Source organism: Ochotona curzoniae, unplaced genomic scaffold (genome assembly GCF_017591425.1).
Source record: "Ochotona curzoniae isolate NIBS_2020 unplaced genomic scaffold, NIBS_Ocur_1.0 scaffold_3208, whole genome shotgun sequence".
NCBI lineage: Eukaryota > Metazoa > Chordata > Mammalia > Lagomorpha > Ochotonidae > Ochotona > Ochotona curzoniae.
Window position 1 is genome coordinate 24895511 of NW_024467106.1, and position 20653 is coordinate 24916163.

At 35.8% G+C, this 20653-nt stretch overlaps 1 protein-coding gene across 2 annotated transcripts in view; it reads right to left on the bottom strand.

Moving 5' to 3' along the window:
* Positions 1–12134, bottom strand: part of CYLC2 (cylicin 2) — a 29939-nt gene extending 17805 nt beyond the window's left edge. Inside the window, exons 1-3 of one of the 2 annotated variants that reach the window (XM_040962984.1) lie at positions 12064–12134; positions 2679–2719; positions 1353–1474 (exon numbers count right to left, since the gene is read on the bottom strand). In XM_040962984.1, coding sequence (XP_040818918.1) covers positions 1353–1474; positions 2679–2719; positions 12064–12080 — 180 coding nt within the window. In that variant the 5' untranslated portion in view covers positions 12081–12134. The remainder of the gene's footprint in view (positions 1–1352; positions 1475–2678; positions 2720–12063) is intronic. The other variant, XM_040962985.1, reaches the window with a different exon arrangement.
* Between the last annotated feature and the right edge of the window lie 8519 nt (positions 12135–20653).

Genomic DNA, 20653 nt, shown 5'->3' on the forward strand with positions numbered 1-20653 from the left:
AACCCAGAAATTAGTTATTCTTCAGTATATGCTAGTTGCAAATACTGGAATATCATCATTTTATTGTCACTTTTTATGGATTTTGGAAATAGAATTCAGTATGTACTTAAAGGAAAAACTTGAAATTCTTCCTTCTTAGTTGGGTATAAATTATCGTTAAGTCAGTAACAATTAATAAAATCTGTGACATTCAGTGTGTGCTGTGATATATTACATTTTAAGCTCCTACGAAATATCTGTACATGTACATGGCAAAAATAGCTAAGTTGGTAGGGATGTAAAACAACAAATTGAGAAGGAAACATGACCAATATTGATGGGATTCATTTTCTAAAATAAGGAAGAGCTGATCATATGATTGTTTTGTGAACACTTCATTTTTTCTCAATTTGTGTTAAAGACAATTACAAAGACAGATGGGGGTTGGGAGGGAGGATCTTTCAGCTGGTAGTTCCCTCCCCAAATGTCTGCAAAGGCTGAAGCTGAGCCAAGCCACATAAAAAAGCCTGAAACTTTCTCCTGGTTCCCTAATCACTTGGACCATCTTACCCTGCTTTCCCAGGCACATTAGCAATTAGCTGCATCAGAAACAGAGCAAGAGAGTCTTGAAATGGTATCCACATGGGATGCTCACTGACATCACAGGTGGTGGTTTTTTGTCAACAATAGTATTGACACTTACTCCCCCAAAACATTTGTTTAAGCATTTTTGTATTTCATGGTAGTTCCAGAAATGTTAGGAAAAATTTACTTCCCAATTCTTAGAACTGAAGATTGAAATTCAGCAAGTTTTAATACAATTTGTGACTCTACTGAATGGTTCCTCCAGCTGGGTAGCATTTGTCAAGTGAAACTGTATCATTTTGGTTTCTAGATTTCTGTGCTCCTAGGCAGTTAACATTGGGGCAGACATTATATAGAGAGAAATGCAAATAAGATACTCCATATGTCCCCATTGGTAGAATTTCAGTGATCCTTAACAGCGCTATACACTATGGCAGCAATCAGCCATGTGTGCACTTGTTTTTCTTAATTAAATTTGATGTAAAAATCAGTGGTTCTTAAATAACAGACTGATGGGCTTATGGCTGCTTATGAAGGACTATTCTATTGTAGTAATATGGGAAAAATCAGTTTAGGGGGTTGGAATTTGGGGAGAGGGTAGGGAAATCCCAGACTCTATGGAATTATACCATAAAATTCAAAATTAATAAATTTATGCTAAAAAATTCAATGTCTCATTTGTGCTAGCCTCATTTCAAATGTGAGTTCCACCATCCTAGAAATTTTGTTGATCAGCTTAAAAAAATTATTTATTAAGATAGTAGATATATGTTATTTTCAATACTAACAGGAGTTGTACGGTTTCGCAATTGGGAAGGTTTTGATCTTCTTTTTGTTCCTGGTCGCTGTGGTTTGGGAAATGCCAGGGAAAAGTGTTGTTGATTCCATGATTTCTTGCTTAATTCACTGACTAAAATGAATAAAAAAACCATAATTATAAGAAGTTAAAAATTTATTGTAATTGAAAGAGTGAAATGCATAGCATGTAAATAAACAAGTTATTGGAATTATGGCTTCATTCACATAATATTTGAAATTCACTGCTATCAATATGAGAAAAAAACTTAATTTTTCTATCTTAATTTACAGTTAACTGTATATTGTGAAATAAATGGGATGAAACAGTATAACTGCTTCATTTTACATCTTTCTATCTCTGATATTCTGGATTTTCCTTTTATTCTCTTGGATGGAGTACAATTATATTGAAGGCAGAACAGTTTTTATTGCTTCTATAGCCCAAAATACTAAACACAAGAGCTAACATAAATATTCAATACTTAATCTGAAATGAGTACTAAAGCTTTGCAACACCATCCGCAACATATATTACCTTATCATTAGTCATTTTCCAAGGTACAAGAGTAAATGTTATATACTCAACAAATTAGTTTCACAGGTGACATATTTAAAGATGAAAAGGGACAGGTTACCCAGAAACTATCAGAAACTGGGAGTAATATCCATAGTGAGCGATATTGCCATTGCAAAGATTTGTAATGCTGGTATATATAAAAACAAATAAAGCAAACCCCACAAAACCACAACCCCCACACTCAAAAAAAACAAAAAGACAACATTTTCCTTTGAGCTTCCTGGAAACAATGTATGATGATTACTGGGGAAAAGTGAATGAAAGGCCAATTATGCTGAATCTGTTGGGAAACCACTTGATCTTCTGAAGCTTTTTCCAAGTTACGTTGATTTCCCTTTTCCAATGATGTGTCTGTTGCCCAATTGTAAATGGAAACAATTTGTTGAGAATGTACTGTAAGAGATCCCTGACATGTGCCAGAATTCTTTAATTTCTATGTTGCTTTTCAGCTGTAGGAATATATGATTACATGATCACTAAAATGCCAATGTACTTATGTATGGCAGAACATATTACTCATTATTCCTTTAACTTAGGAAAGGTGAAATATATTTAGAAGTTTCTCACTGATCCCAGGAGTATGCTACTTTGGAGAATAAATGACGATTTTTGATTATATTTTGTGACAGGGTTTTTTGTTTGTTTGTTTTTGGATGTAAATTTTGTTTGGATGATAACAATCATTCGAGCTTAAACTTAATCAAATACATCTTATAAGGAATTTCAAATTATTTCTTACCTGGAATATAATTATCATATGTCCCAAAGTTTACTTTTTGGCTATTAAAAAGAAAGGGAAAGTTTTAACAACTTAGTCAAACCCAGATAATTAATAACCATTACTGTAGATAAATACTCGCTCGCAAAAACTGGAAATTTTGTTTTTTCATTTTATGAACTATCATTTATGTATAACCACATGCTTCATTTGCATATTTTAAAATAAAAATATTTAATTAAGGTTTCCAAATTACTGTTCCAAGTTCCCCTACAAATGATTTCAAATCCAAATACAACTTTATAGACACTATCATATAGTATTAATTGAATCCTCAATGTGGTCAGAGAACTTCAGCAAATAAAATTTTCTTCTTAAAAAAAAAAAACCTGATTTATTTATTTTAATCAGAAAGGCAATTTTATGGTGAGAAAATGAGACAAAGAGAAATATCTTCCATCCACTGATTCACTCCCTAAATGTACACAACCGTTGGGGCTGAGACTAAAAACTAATAGCCAGGAATTTCTCCCGGATCTCCCACATGAATGTAGGCTCCCATAGATAAGCCATCCTCTGCTGCTTTCATAGGCCATTAATAGAGAGCTGGATGGAAAGTGGAGTAGCTGGGACATGAATTTGTGCCCATATGGGATGCTGTGCACTTACAGGAGAATTAGTCAGTTGAGCCATTGTGTCAATCCCCAGAAAATCTAAATTTTAAATAACATATCCATGTGCCTTTGACTGTGTGTGTGCACGTGGGCATCACAAGTATCGAAATGGAATTTCATTTATTTATTCTCAAGAAAAGTCTGAGAGATAAAACTGTTACAAACCATCCTCCATTTCCAAATACTTACTATTTTTATGAATATATGAACATGCTTACTTGAATGAGAAGAAGTTTTGTGATCTTTTTAAAATGTGTGATGGAAATCAGCAATGAAATCCCTTAGATAAAATGTATGTAATATTCCACTATATTGCAGATACACTGTCATCATTGATTATGAATTTTCAACTTGTAAATACATTCACACAAAAATGTTCTTATGTAATATTTTACTTATTTTGATAGTATGTGAAATCAAGAATTAAGTTCATAAAATATAAAATATTGGTACATGACTAAAGATTGAAGTGGTTATCATGAAACCTAGCACATTACTGTAACTCCATAAAAATATATAAAATTTGCATTGAGTAAAATATACAATTAATTCTTAATAATTTATGCACTCAAAAATTTTCTTCAGTGACTGAATATACCAATTTTGCCTGGCTGACTCAATCTGAATCTCAAAGTTTTGATCCAATTTTGTACACAAACTAAGGAGGAAATTTGGATGCTTAATTATGATTATGCATTATCCTATTCCAAATGTTATGAAACCAAAAAATTATTTGATTAGGAAATGCAATTAAACTTGATAATTTCAAAATGGCCAATGGCCATAATCAATCAATTACTGTGGCATATACTTTAAACATTTTCATTCATTTATTTCAAAGACAGAGTGACAGAGAAGCAATTACACAGAGAAAACTTCCACCCAATTGTTCACTCCCCAAATGGCCTCAGTATAAAGGTTTGTGGCAGCTGAAATCAGTTGATAAGAATTTTATTCTGGTCTCTCAGTGGGTGATGGGGGCCATCTTTCATTGCTTTATGAAGATCATTAGTGAAAAAAAAAAAAGCACAGATTGAAAGCCAGGACTTGAGTTAGTACTCTGATCTGGGACATTACAATTGGAACTGTGAGCTCAGCTTGGTACTCTACAAAACCAGCCCATCTATGGCATATTCTTTATAATCTACAAATTGAATTAGAAATGAATAATATATTCTCAATGTAAAAATGTTTTAAAAAAACAACTTCCTCCAAAGAACCAATTCTTTAACAAAAATCACAATGCAAACTTATAAAAAATAAACTGGGCAATAGCATAACATACCAAAAAGTAAAGGATATTGTTAACAATTTACATGAGATAATGCTTTATGTAACAGAAGAGATTAAAATCAGTGTTTCAACAATTTGAAAATTAGGGTCAGCTGGTGACATAATGAACTAAGTCACCACCTGCAGTGCTGGCATCCTGCATGACTGTGGGTGTAGCTCCCTACTGATGCACCTGGGAAAGCAGCAGAGGATGGCCCAACTGTGTGGGCCCCTGCACCCCCATGGACAACCTGGAAAAAGCTGTTAGCTCCTGACTTCACGGTGGATCAACCCAGGTAGTGATAGCCATTTATAGAGTGAACCTTTCTCTTTCTCTCTCTCTTCCGCTCAATGTGTAAACTATGTGTGTGGTATTACCATGCAATGCAATGATACTGAGCAATCTAGAAGAGTAGACTACTGGCATATAACATGATACTATGAAACATTTTAATAAAAACATACAGGAATATATACTAAATGTGTGTTCACTAAGGTTTTCTCGGCAAGCCTTTCAAGAAATGGCAGAACTGTCACTCTAAGATTGAAACTGAAGAGCATTTTGTTAGGAAGAAGCAGGGTGAATTGACAGAAATATGGCCCAGTATAATCTTTTGTTGTGGAAAAAAATGTATGTTTCTTTAAATTAGTTACCTTACATACAGCAATAATGAAATGGATTCTGCTGATTTGCTGTTTTACTGAGAAGAGTTTATAAGCTCTTCAAAATGTAGTGAATTCACTGTGAAAATTTATGTCTTAATCAAGTAAATTAGTTCATCCTTGAACTCGATAGCATTTTCCATTTCTCCCCCAAATCTAATTCTATTATGAAGAACTTTTCTAAATTTTCCTCCCTGCCTTCAAGAAATTCTCTATTTGGATGCATTTGGATTTTTTTTTTTCTTTTTCTCTTATAACAGTGTGAGAAATCCTGACACAAAGTAACAAACCAATAGTTTATTTTTTTTTTATTTCAAAACTTATTTTCTTTTGAATGTAGATGAGTTCCAATGATGGTTTTATTTTGAGTTCCTTGACTAGGGAATTCAAAATAAAGACATTTAAAAAAAAAGATTTATTTATTTTTATTGCAAGGGCAGACATATATATGTATATATATATATATATATATATATAGAGAGAGAGAGAGAGAGAGAGAGAGAGAGAGAAGGAGAGACAGAGGGGAAGATCTTCCATCCAATGATTCACTTCTGAAGTGGCCACCATGGCCAGACCTGAGCCAATCCAAAGCCAGGTTCCAGGAGCTTCCTCTCTAGGTCTCCAGCATGGTGCAGAGTCCCAAAGCTTTGGGTTGTTCTCTTTTTCTAGGCTACAAGCAGGGAGCTGGATGGGAAGCGGTGCTGCCGGGATTAGAACTGGCACCCATATGGGATCCTGGTGCGTTCAAGGGGAGGACTTTAGCCACTAGGCCACTATACCTGGCACTAAAGACATTTTTGTGATCTGAGTTGTGCATGTGTATTTATGTTAGTATACATCAAGTGGGCTCAGTGTAAAGACAATGTATTTAGCAGGTAGATATCAGGAATATCTTTAGATATCCTACAATCTGCAAGATGCTATCATCTTCCCTCTTCCAAACCCTCCTCCCTAACTTGTCATTCTAACAAAGAATTGTCTACCTTTAAACATCTGTAAAGCAAATGTTGACAAGCCTGCATGTAGAACAAGTGTTTTGAGGCCTATGTACATCAATGTTAACACCTAGACCTGTAAGGTAAGGGAAGATTCTATTTCTTAGCAGGGAAGAAAAACAAGACACAGCAAACATAAGATTAATGTGCTAACAATAGAAATTTGAGTGTTCAGATTTTAGATACTCTATGATATCAAATTTTTATGGCAGATTATTCTGCTTCCTTTTGAAATCTTATTCTAGTTCAACATTACAAATGCATGATGTTGGACTTATATTGTGACATAGCATGTAAAACCATTGTGAAATGCAGTAGAAAGAAATAAGATGGTAAAATTGGGAATAGACATGTTCAAACAGATGGCGAATCATTAACCAGCATGAGGCAGAGTGGCTGCAATCTCTTGGAATAGGAGTGGACAGATTAATGGTATAGGGATATTTCGAGACCCATGGCATAGCAAAGAAGTAGAGGCACTTTGTAATGTTGCAGTGACAAGATGCCCCAGTGGTGGTTGGCAATTGGCAATCAGAGCTTCACCCATGGCCAGGTACGAAGGGAAGTTCACTGAGAGCTCAGGAGGTGAACCCAGGCATACAGCTGCCAATCCTAATGATTTTCTTGATTTGACCATGAATAGAAGCAGTGGGCAAGAGCTCTAGCAGCAGGTGCAGGAACAGGGTAGATTTCACAGCTCAGACAACCACCAGTGCCACATTGGGCACCATGTTGTGTGCTGAGGAAAAAGACTGTGGGGCTGGAAAGACAGCAGTGAGCAGTGTGTACACTAAGCCAGGTTCCACCAAAGACAGGATCCTCCATGCCTAATGGTCAGTAGGCCTATATATCCACTAGTGCCTTACCTGGTGCTATTTTATTTACCTAAGAAAAGATTTGGGGGTGGGTGCTAGAATAACAGTAGGCTTCACAAGTGCTAAGCTGGGAGAGAACCAATATCTGGCTCAATGTGCTGCACTGATCCCACAGAGAAAAGAATACTGAATTTGCCTGCAGGCCCAGACATCTACCAGTGCCACATTGGGCACTCTTGTGAAATGAGGAAAAGCCTGTGTAGTGGAAGGAACAAAAGCAAGCCTCCCAGGTGCTGAGCCAGGAGAGAACTCACTTCTGGCTCAACATACTGCACTTGTCTGTCAGGGAAAATGGTACAAACTTGACATCCTCTAGGTTCCACCCAAATCATTTTGGGTGGAGTTCAGACATAATGGCCAGCCTAGCACAAGAAGTCAGGACTGAACTCATTGGAGTGGTGCAAGTGACTGCAAATGAGGAACTAGGATCGAATGTAATCAGGAATATTGAGCTGTAGACTACTGGGCAACACAGCTTAGAAACTGTCCCTAAGGAGACGCATCTGCTAACTGGAATACAATGACCAAGAGCAAGAAGAAACAGAGGCACAATGAATATTATTGAAGACTCCCCTGCAAAGGAGCAAAAGTTTTGTCAATCTCAGCATTAACTGAGGAAAACATCAAGAAAGTGGGTGATACAGAATGCAGAAAACTCATTATAAAGCTTCTTAACAATGATAAGCACATCTAGAGGTTCAAGGAATTTAAGGAATATGTCACACAGGAAATAACAACACTGAAACAAAATCAGGCCAAATTATAAGAAATGAAGGGCACAATGGGGCAAATTAAAAATCCAGTAAAAAGTCTCCAGAGCTAAATGAGGAAGAAGAAAAAAATCTCAGAATTGGGAGATATTTCTTCTCACAATGGGGAAACAATCAAAAAGCTGGAAGCAGAACTGGGTCAAGCTAAAAAAATTCAAGAATTAAGAGACACTGTTCAAAGGTCTATATATAAGTTATGGCAGGTCTAGAAGGCACAGAAAGAGAAGTTGGGTTTAAAAAATGTATTTAATGAAATAACAAAGATAAACTTCCCTTATTTGGGAAAGGAATTGGGAAACAGAATACAGGAGGGACATAGAACTCCCACAGGGTTGACCAAAAGCAGTGTTCGCCACAACACATGATAATCAAACTCTCTTCAATCTAACGTAAGGAAAAGATCCTTAAAGGTGCACATGAGAAAACTCAATTAACATTTAAAAGAAGCTTAGTCAGGCTCATCGATGACCTCTCACAGGAAACTCTTCAAGCCAGAAGAGATTGGCATGACTTATTTCAGATTCTAAAAGGAAAAATTCCTCAGTCCAGAATAGCTTACCCAGCAAAGTTTTCCTTTGTCTTTGAAAATGGAATAAAATTCTTCCACAGCAAAGGAAAGCCAAAAGAATAGCTCCCACCAAAACCAAGGGCAAATGTGAAAAACATCCCAGTAAAATAACAACAAAAGACTAAATCCAACAATGAACAACCCATTTGCTAAGATGACAGTACCAAATTACTACCTATCGCTATTAACACTGAATGTAAATGGCTTAAACCTATCAATTAAATGCCATCCAGTAGCATGTTATTTAACATGTTGTTGTAATATTTAAAATTTTTCTTCCTGTTGTTGATTTTGTTTATGGCTTTTTGTTTAAGAGGATCTACAGTAATTGTGTAGATGAGGCTATCATATCCAGATGTGAAGATGTAATGGAATATACATCTCTTATGTCAAATCACAGATAGATATCCAATGAAACTGCTAAATAAATCTTGACAATAGGATAGTGGACTCTGCCATTGTCCATACCTACAATGTCAGGATAGATTTCAATAGTAAAATGATGGATTTATGATTGTCTATAATGGACTATGCTAATTGTAAGAATATAGGAGAAACCACTGCACGAGAGAGGATTGGGGGAGGGTGGAGAGGAAATTCCATAGTGTATGGAATTATATCGTAAAATAATAAGCAAAATTTTTAAAAAGAAAAAAAGGAAGGAATAAAGGAAGGAAGAATGAAAACACTGTGATAGTACATTGTATATGGACGCTTGTTTAAGTCCAGATGCCAGATTTGTAATGCCACTTCTTGCTAAAGGCCTGGAAAAATCAGTGGAAAATGACCCAAATGTCTGGTTTTCAGTCACACATATAGACATCCCATGTGAAGCTTCTGGCTGACTTTATCTGGGACCATAGGGGAATAAAACAGAATGTTGAATCTCTATCTTTCTCAGTGAATCACTCTCTTTCACCATTTCTGTTTTTCCCCTCTTTCTCTCCTAAACTCTGACTTCTAAATACATAAATAGATCTTTAAAAGAAGAAATAGAAGAAATGAGTTGATTAGCACAACTTCAACTGCAGGCCAGTGCAAGAAGAGATGAAACTGGTTGTACGGAGTAGTTCAGACTTGGATGGAGGCCTTAATGATAAGTAAATTGGGAAATGAGAAAATCAAAGAAGCTTTTTGTTAGCTACAAGTTGGTGCCATACTCACAGAAACATTGTATTAACAAAACAATAGTCTAGCTACCCATAATAATTTTTGAAAAATGACAAATGAAAAATTCTCTTCTTTTCAAAGTCTCTATGTTGAAAGAAGTGTTTCATTTGGATTCAACATTGTGACACAAGCGATAAAGCCAACAGTGGTGATGTTGGGTCCAGGATGGGGTGTCATCTCTTTTACTTTAAATATACCTTCCTGCCATTGAACTTGGGAAGGCAGGGGAATATTGTGCTGATACTTGCCTCTTATATGGAAAATGAAAATGGAATTCCTGACTCTGGACTTCAGCCAAGGCCCATAATTAGTTGTTGGGCTATTTGGGAAGGGAACAAAAGAATGGAAAATCTCTCTTTTCTTCTCCCTCTTCCCCTGCCCATTTACTTTTAAATAGACTTACGTGAAACACTTGGCCGACCTTATCTGAGACCATACAGAGAATGAAACAGTTTGTGGACTCTCCCTCTCTTTCTCCATCTATCTATTTATCTCTCCCCTTTCTTCTGTAAACCCGCCTTTTAAATAAATCAATAAATTACATAAATTTTAAAAAATGATGTTGTTAGATAAAGTTGACACAAGTACCTATAGCAAACTTATTTCCTTCCTTCCCTCCTTCCTTCCTTCTTTCCTGCCTGCCTGCCTGCCTTCCTTCATGCCTTCCATCCTTCCCTCCTTCCTTCCTTTCTTTTCAAGATTTATTTTCTGAGTGGAGTTACAGAGAGAGCAGGATAGACAAAGATCCTCTATCCACTGATTCATTTCATGCTGGCCACAATTTGGGTTAGGTCAAACTAAAGTCAGGATCTCAAAACTCCGTCCCATTAGGGTGTTAATCACCTAAGCACATGGGTCATTCTCTGATTCATTCCTCATGTAATTTAGCAAGGATCTGTATCTGGAGAATCTGGGTCTTAAATTGGTACTCTGATATAAGTAGCAGCTAAACCTGTTGCACCACAATGCCAGCCTTTTATTTTCAATATATATTCTATCTTTATTCTAGTGATAAATTAAAATATAATCCAGAAACAGGGCCTGGTGTAATGAAGTAGTGTTTCAAGTTCTCGCCTTGCATGTGCCGGGGTCCAGTATGGGTGCCGGTTCTAATCCCAGTGCCCTGCTTATCATCCAGTTCCCTGCTTGTGGCCTGGGAAAGCAGTTGAGGACGGCTCAAAGCCTTGGGACTCTGCACCCGTGTGGGAGACCTGGAAGAGCTCCTGTCTCCTGGCTCCTGACTTTGGATTGGCTCAGCTCCAGCCGTTACAGTCACTTGAAGAGTGAACCATTAGACAGAAGATCTTCCTGTCTCTCCTCCTCTTTGTAAAATCCGCCTTTCCAATAAATAAAATAATAATAAAAAAATAATCCAGATACAATTTTCTTTGTATATCAGAATTCCGTCCTTTAACAAAGATTTTATGCTTTCCTTAAAAATCTTGAACTAGTGAAATCTTGTTATCTTCTTTATCTTTGACACAAACCAAGCATAAAGAAACTACTTTTATGAAATTTATGTCCTGATACATTACAATGGAAAGTATTTTGCATACTCAGCATTTCTCAAGGAGATTGCAATTAGCACCTGTTTGTGTTCAATTCGTAAAAAATACCAAGCAAAAAATAGAAGTAAATAAACATACACTTGTAAGCTCACAATTAAAGGATGTAATGGAGACCAGAGTATCAAGAATCAAAGAAAACTGACAATGCATCTCTACCACTGAATAAAAGCAGAGTTCCAATAAAACTTCTAAATATACCTATACAATAAAAGATTGAACTTTCTGCCATTGCCTATAGCAACAATGCCATGACCCATGATAGTTATTTTACTACAAAAGACTACCTGATAGATTATTTTACTACTAAACACAGGGACAACAGGAAGGAAAAACAATGGGTGGTAGTGAGAGGGAGGAAGCCCTGTGCCTGAAAAATTGTAAAATGGAAAATGATAATAAAAATTAATAACAATAACAATAATAATAGAGTACCACACTCATTACAAAGTGTTTAACACTCTTGACACTCTAGTCACTGTGACACACACACACAACACACATGAGTTTCCAGAGACTTCTAAATTGTCCCAGAAAAGAGATCTTCCCCTTTCACACCCAAATGAGACCTATAAAGTGTTTACTTTTATAACCCCCCAATACAGTCTCATAGCAAGTGAAGATCAACTTACATTTAAAAAGACTTATTTAAAACCATATATCTATTTTTGCTGAAATGTATGGACTTGCTAAGTCTTATCAAACCAACCAGTGGTATGTAACACGTTTTCTTTGGCATATGAATGACAAAATAATAAAATGTAATAAGGATTTAAAAGAGCATCTTCATGCCAAGGAGAACAAACTGACAGGAAATTTTCATTAATTTTGAAACAAAAAGATTGTCAACTTACAATCTTGGTACAGACATTTCCCCCACCTATGGCTTGCCAACACTTAGGTACTGTACATTCCAATTGGTGATGATGAGGAATGACATCATAAAGGGGAAAGGAGTACTTGTAGTTAAAGGGGAAGGGCAAAAGGACCCATTTTTATATGCTGTGCTATCTGGAGTTGCTTTCCCTCTATTACTGTCAAAATTCACTTAGATAACAAATTTTAATGAAATGATTATTTTGTGATTTATACCAGTTTTATAAGTTGGTGTGGAGGAAAAATAAACCTAGATATTATCTCTGAAGTTCAAGTGTAATTATAATTTCCCTTATGTTCATGCACAAGTCCTTGCTGTAACTTTATCTTTTTCCATTTTAACTTACTGACAAGGATTCAAACTTTCAGACAAATTCAAATGCCATTAAAATTATAATTAACTGTAATAAATAATATATAAATAGCATGTGATATATTGTATTTTATAATATATTATGCCATAAATACATGATATAATTTCATATACAGCTATTATATAAGATAGGATTTATAATATATACTTCATAAAACAATTATGTCCTATGTACTATAATACATAATTATAAATGCGCACCAACAGCTATACTCCACAAATCAATAAATACAAGCACAATATGCAATGTTTTTTGAGCATGTTGTTCTTATTTAGCTCTTTCCAGGGCATTTCACTTGATGTTTTCTTCCTTAAAGGAAAGCTTTATTGTATCTAGAGTAAGAGATGAGCCGTGAAAATTTTACTTGTTTGACTCAGGATGAAGTTTCTCATGCTGTTGTAGAATCATAAGAGCAGGGAAGAGACATCGTTAGTTTCCTGTGATCTTACTAGCTCCTTATCCTTTGACGTAACAATGTTCACAGTGATGTTTTCCTGAAATGCACTGAGTTAATAAGCAAATAATAAATTCTAAATTTACAAAATGTTAATTAATGTTTCACATTTTATGCCTAGTATATGAAAATATACATAACTAATGTGTATTTTCCAATAGCATATGTGTAATCAAACCCAAAGTATGACTGGATAACCTTGATTTCTGCTCCATGATTTCTCCAGAGACTCCAATTATTGTCTGTAATTAAATATATATTGTCTATTAATGGCTTAGAGAACCCGTGGTCTTTATAAAAATGAGGATTATTATCTTTCATTATAAAGCAAATTACCGCAAACATTTGTAGCATAACAAAATGCTCATTTAGTTTCTAATAGTTATGTGGAACAGAGGATCAGTCAAATTCATCTGGGTTTTTTTTTGTTCAATCAGAAAGCTAAAATCAAATCATCAGCAGCATTAGGGCCTAACCAGAGGTTTCTAAGGAAGAAACAGTTTCTGAACACATCCAAATATCCCCACCCTTTGAAAAAAGTTGATTGTAATTTTAGCTATTATTTTCTAAAAGACTAATTAATTGTTTTGAATGGCATAATTACCAAAATGGAAGAAGGGATAAGGAGAGAAACATCTTCTATCCCCAGCATGACTTCTGAAATGCTCACAACAGCCAAGGCTACAGCAGAGGGAAGTGCAGCTTCATCCAGATCTCCCTAGTCAGTGCTAGGAACTCAAGGACTGGAGCCACAAGTGTTGCCTGCAGACCAACAGGAAGCTGGTTGGATATTCCGATTAGTAGAAATTGAACAAGACACTCCAACACCCATTGGTGTCACAGCTTGTCCGAATGGTTGCTTTAGCCACTGAGCCAGAAGGCCCGTGAATGTATTTATTATATCTCTCTTTTTCTGCTTGCTGTCAATTGTGAACTGCCTTTTACTATTAGCAGTTGTTTATATTCTTTATCGTGACAATATTTTGTTCCTTTCTTTTCATTACTGAAATATCTCCCGTCATTTCTTTTTTTCCTTGTTCTTGTAATGCTACCAACTGAAGAAAACTCTCTCCTTAAAGGCTGCAAGGTCCACCCACATAGTATTTCTATGTTAAAATTAACTGTGCTTCATAATAGAGCATATCCAGGGGTGATAGCTTTTGGTGCCCAGTCTCTCTCATACCTTAGATATCGTCTAATTTCATTCACATATATGAAAAGACATGTGTATTACATATAAATGAAAATAATAACTGAAATAATTTGTGTATATGTGTGTAAGCCAGTTTTCCCAACACCATTTATTATATTATGCTTACAGTAATTTATGGTCTGAGCATTTCTATAAAACATAAATCAGATGTATGTATGTGGATTAATTTCTGGATTCTATATATTGTTTCATTTGTCTATGTGTTGGTTTTTAATGCCCATATGTTGTTGTTTTAATTACTATATATTTTATAGTATTCTTTGCCTGAATTTTTAAATTTTTTCCCTCAGGATGGTTTTGCGTATTCTGTTTTTCTTTTATTCCATATGAAATTTAGGATTGCTTTTCTAATTCTGTAAAGAATACCATTGGTATTTGGATAGGGATTTTATTGACTCTGTAGGTTTTTGGGATAGTACAGGCAGTGCCATTTTCTTCTAATGACACTTTGTTCTAATCCATGTGCAAGTAACGTTTTTCCATTTTTAAAGTGTTTCATGATTTTTTGGTATTGATTATTCTAATCCATAAACATGTTTTTTTCTTTTTTAGTTCCATTGCTCTTCATCAATTAAGAGGTTTTCATTTTTGAGGTACTTCATGTCTTTGGTAAGTTATTTCCCATTATTTTACTTTTTCTAGCTGTTGCATATGGGTAGAGCCAGTTTCTTGATTTCTTAAGTGATTCACTGTTGTTGTATTCATATGCTGTAGATTTTGAACATTAATTTGATATCCTGAAAATTTGCTGATTTTGTCTCTCTTTAGTAGAGAAAACAGGGGTTTTCTGGGCATAGGGCCTTGATAAGTGACAATTGGACCTGTTGATCTTAGATTGGATGTATTTTATTTCTTTTTCCTTTAATCTTGCCTAATCACTTTAATTAGTACCTCCAGTACTGTGTTGAAAACCATGAAAGTGGGCATCATTGTTTTTGTTCCTCATTTGAAGAGACAGTCTCAAATGATGACTTTAGCATGATCTTAGCTGTTAGCTTATTTTAAATAGCCTTTATTATGTTGGGGAATATTCCTTTTATCCCTAGTTTGGCCAAAGGTTTTTGTTTGTTTTACCATAAATGGATGTGAAGTAGTCAGGTGCATTTAGCTCTTTATGTATTATTTGCATCCCTTCTCTTGAAGATTTGTGAATCTTTTTATCCTTGGAGAGTTCGACTATAACATGTCATAGGATAGAATTAATTGTATATCTGACAGATGATTTTGGATCTTCCTGTATCTGCATAATTATATCTTTCTCTGGCATAGGAAATTTTATGAGTTGTTATCTTTGAATACACACTCTATCTAATTGGCATACTCAAGTCCTTCTTTCATCCCAATCACTAAATTATTTTCTGTTTCACATTTCCCATAAGGTTTTTTCATTCATCCTGATTAATTTTTTTTCTTTTCTATTCCAGCTGTATAATGTTAATACTCTTTGCTTGAGCTAATTAGTGCTTTCTTCTGTTTATTTTGTACTTCTGTTGATGTTCTCTATTACTTTCATAATTTAACCTAATGTATTTCCTAGTGGAAGTACTTCTAATTGGTTTTGCTTCAATTTATCTGTCAGTTTTAGGAGAGTATTGAATTGTCTGAATTCCATTGTTTCCTTAAAATGGTTATTTTTATTTGTTAAACTATAAATTTATTTCAGATTTAAAATTTGTCAATTTTTTACCATTCCGCCACATTCCCTTCAATTGTAGACATTATACACACATAGCCACAATAAATATGCACAATTTTTCATGAAAACAGGTATTAATATCGCTAAGAGAGGTATTTTCAAAATGATCATAGTATGGAAAAAGGATATATTGGTATTTACAAGATATAATTTCACTAAGGAATACGTATAACTACATATAAAATGTGACATTTGCACCATTTAGTATCTATGTTAACTTCCACAAACAAGCAAAATATATCTTAATTTTTTTATCCTAGCACTTGAAAATTTCATTTCATAGATGGTTGGTTTCTGGTACCTCTTCTTCGGTTACTTAAATGAAGTTCTTATTTCCTGGCAGTCCTTCATGTTTGTTGGAGTGCAGTAGCATATTCATATTAAAGGACTGCTTATAGCAATCCAGCTTAAGTATGACTGTCCTTCTAGAAAATCTAAGCAGTGCCATTCATTTTTCTCTGAGTCTCTCCGTACTGCTCTTTCAGGACTAAATCAAACACTGAGTTGTGATTTGCCTCAGGTCTGCCCCGACATGTTTTTACTGATTTAGTGTTAATGCTTCCCGAATTGAAATTGGTCCCAAATCCTCTTTCTCGCCTTTGGTAGAATCAGACATGTCCAGTGTCAATGTTTGCTTGGATTCCAGTTGCTCTGTAATTCCCAGGTCTGAGAGCATCTTGGCTCCCATCGCTTCACTAGACATTGCCCTAGTAGATATTCTCAGTGGTAGCACTAACCCCATGACTACACTAGTTACCATCTTTATGAGAATTTTCTAAGATATCTTTGCATCTGGACTTTCTCTTAAATCCCCAGGCTTTTTGAGACCTCCTTTTAAATCTGGGTGGTTATATCCATTTCTCTAAAACTCATGAGTCCTGTATGCTTGAAGAGCCATTACCACATAGACCCCAGCAATGTTTATGAATGTTTTTGTTGTAGCAGTAGCCAAGTATGCAATATTTGAACCATATCTGGAGTGACCAAGGAACACTGAATCAGAATGGGAAGAGTGTAAACTGAGGCTTCCCTTGACAGAGAGCTAAGAGCAGTGAGATCTGGTAGATCTGGGTTTAACCTCCTTGAAGCCATTTTGCCCTCAGTGTCTTGGTACTTTGGCTTTGTGAGGAAAGTAGAAACTTGAAAGATGGCCAGTGTCACTAGTCATTTTCATTGTCTGGTTGAATAGCATTTGCCATATTCTAAGTATATTAATCTCTTTATTAAAAGTTCACACCGTTTGTTTTCTCAGACATGTTCCTTTATCCTTCACAATCTAATACAGCCGAAAACCCTCCACATCTTAAAGTTATGCTTCCTTTTTAATTGCAAGTTACATTATTAATTTAACTCTCTCTCCTCTCTCTCTTTCTCCAAAGTTACGATGTATTTCTTTTGCTAAATATCCTGGTTCAGCACTCTCAAATGCTGCTTCCCATAAAGCCTTTATACATGAACATAACTCAGTCAAGCTCATTGTTCTCAGGGTCTTATGCCCAGCAGTCCCTGAGAACACCTGGAGGGTGAGCAGAAATATGGGAGACAAACTGGTGATAAGGGACCTTGTGCTGGCTTTGGCAGCACCTATGCTAAAAATGGACATCAATAATACTATTTTAAGTACAAACTTATGGGTATGTTTAAATCCTATAATACCATATAAATATGAATGTATGGTTACTTTTAAATCCCCATTATCTAATATCTTATAGTATAGATTTATTTTTTTCTAAGGTAGCTATTTATCTCCTATTTGAGTGCCAGGACTCAAGGAATTGGGCCATCCTCTGCTGTTTTCCCAGGCCATCAGCATGGAATTGGATCAGACATAGAGTGGTTAAGAGGTGCCCAGATAGGATGCCAGCACTACAAGCAGATTAGCTTGATATGCAATGGTCCTGGGCCTTGCTTTATTCATTTTTATATCTCTGTATCCTGTTATTTTTATTCACATACAGTATATACTGAATGAATGAGTATTGATTAAATGAAAGCCACTGACTGGCCTTTTACAACTTACTATTCCCATTATTATGGTTTAAATGTTTGCTCCAAAACTCATGCTGACATTTAATTTCCATTGTAATAATATAAAAAACAGGATCTTTTGAGGGGGATGTGATTAGTTCATGATGGTGCCCGCCCTTATGAATGGGACTGATGCTGCCATAAAGATGTGAAATAACCCCATGTTACTCTCCTTTTTGTCTTCTTGTCATTGGATGTGTCACATTGCAGCAATATTTGTCCTTAGCAGATGTCATCATGCTGATAGTGCCCAGAACTACAGGCAGATAAATTTCTGGTCATTGTGGATTTCTCAGGTGTAGCTCTTCTGTCACAACCAAGCAATGCAGACTGAGAAAAAAATCAGCACCCAGAAGTAAGGTATTCCTGGGGCAAATTCCTGACAATGTGAGAGTGTCTTAGGAACTAGAAATTTGTAATAGGAAGAGGCTAGCAAAATTGAGAGAAACAGGCTAGAAAATGGTCAGATTTCCAAGGAGGGAGCATTGTGAGAGATTCTGGTGAGGACTCAGAAAAGCAGAAAGTATCAAACATCTTACAGACTTTCTAAGTGGCCATGATGAAAAGATTATATAAAAAATTATATAAAGACCATTCTATATGAGATCTCAAATGGAAACAGGGTACGAACTATCAAAGACTGGGAGCTAAGGCTGTCTTTGTCATCGAGCTTTAGAGAGCTCTACAAAAAACTCTACAGAATGATGGCCATTATCTGACCTGGTTGAAGGCAGAATTGAAGAGTGTTAAGCTACTATATCTGGCTAAAGAAATGTTTAAGCCAAGCATGAAAACAGCTGCACGATTTCTCCTGACTGATTGCAATACTGTTAGAGAGGATTTGCTTAAAGATGGAGTTTATAATCAAAAAGGAAGCTCAACATAGAGATTTGAAAATACCTAAAGGATAAAAGCACATGCTTTGGAAAGAAAGCCAGGAATGCATTCCAGCAACCATTTGATAACAAGATAAGTATGGTAAGAAGTTAATGTGACTAGGAAGATACTAGAAGCTATTCATGAAACCAAAAACAATTTAGGAACATGTCAAGGCTATCCCTCCATCCAAGTTCAATACAGTAGTTTTCTGAAGACAAATCTTGCAAGGAGGTGATTAACTGAAGTAAGCATTCGCTTACTGCATTATCTTCAGTGTTTATTCCCACCCCCATACCAATGTACTGCAGTCTCAAGTGGGCAAAAATGTGGCTGCAGTTTCACTCTGGATGATGTAAAGTATAAACCTTCATTGTGTCTATGTGCTACTTGTAAGTATGATCATTACCTAGTGGGTAAGCTCTCAGAACTGGGCAAGTTCCACTATGTAACATTAACGTAGGAAAGCTGCAGCTGTGAGAATCGAATTTGTGACAGCTTCTAAAGCCAGGTAAGCTGTGCTGTGGGCACAGGGCTGAAAGGGCCTTGGTGATCCAGTCTCTGTCCCAATAAATCCACAATGTGGGAAATGAAATAAGGGAAGATTAAAGATAATTTTAATGGTTTTAGTTTCAAATCTGGAGAGGAATTTGCCTCAGGATAAATCGTTCCTCCAGTTTAACTTTATTTGATTTACATGAGACTCTAGGCTTTGGACTTTTAAGTTGGAAGTCTATTGTGAGTATTGGGATTGAATAGTGAATCTTTGTGAGAAGCATGCACATTTGGGGAGCAGGCTGTTACAGCAGTATTAAGAGATGCGCCCTGTAAGAGGATTTCAGGCTTTGGGGACTCCATCCTCATGGGTGAGATGATCTTGTTATATTAGGGTAATTTGTCCCTCTACTGTTCTTTCTCTGTCTTTCTGCTGTAAGGCGATGCAATAATAAAGCCAAAAAGCCAGTTTCACACTGGACTTCCTAACTTCCAAAACTGTAAGCCAAGTTTCCTTTGTTGTAGATTACCCAGTCTCCTTACTCTGTTTTAGGACAAGTGGGCTAAGATGATCATGAATCCAAAATCTTTTGCCTGTTACTTAATCTTCATTTTTATACCTATTTTATGCAAATGTAACTCAGAACTAAGAGTTAATAAAAAGTTTATTTTTCCATATTTTTGATTTATTTAAAATTAGGATTTGATTGAAATGATTCTCACCAATGTTATTTAATGACAGTTATTTCAATTCCTATTCCATAATATAAGTATGGGCAAAAAGACCAAGATCTTCCATGTGTAATTCACTCCTTAAATGCCTGCAGCAACTGGGCCTAGGCCAAGCCACAGTAGCCAGAAATTCAATCTAGATTTCCTATGTGAGTAATAGGAACCCAGCCACAGTGGGTTATTACCTGTTCCTTCCCAGGATGTATATCAGAAAAGCTAGGAGGTGAAAACCATCAGGTCTATAATCAGAGCAACGATGCAGGTATACCAAATCACATTTTAACAGCTGCCATTACACCCACCCCTAACCATAAGAATTTAGAGAACAGGATCACTTTTAAGAAATAACTTAGAAAGGGCCCTGTATAAGGCTCAGTGACTAAATCTTCACTTTGCATGTGCTGGAATCTCATGTGGGAGCCAATTCAAGACCTTCTCTTCCAGCTCCCTGCTTGTGGCCTGGGAAAACAGTGGAGGATGACCCAAAGCTTTGGGTCCCTACACCCACGTGGGAGACCTGGAAGAAGTTCCTGGATCCTGGCTTTGGATTGGCTTAGTATTGGCCGTTGTGGCCATTTTGGGAGTGAAGCACATAATGGAAAAATCTTCCTCTATGTCTCTCCTTCTTTCTGTAAATTGACTTCCCAATAAAAGTAAAATACACCTTAAAAAAATAAAGAACGTAGAAAGAAAAAACTAA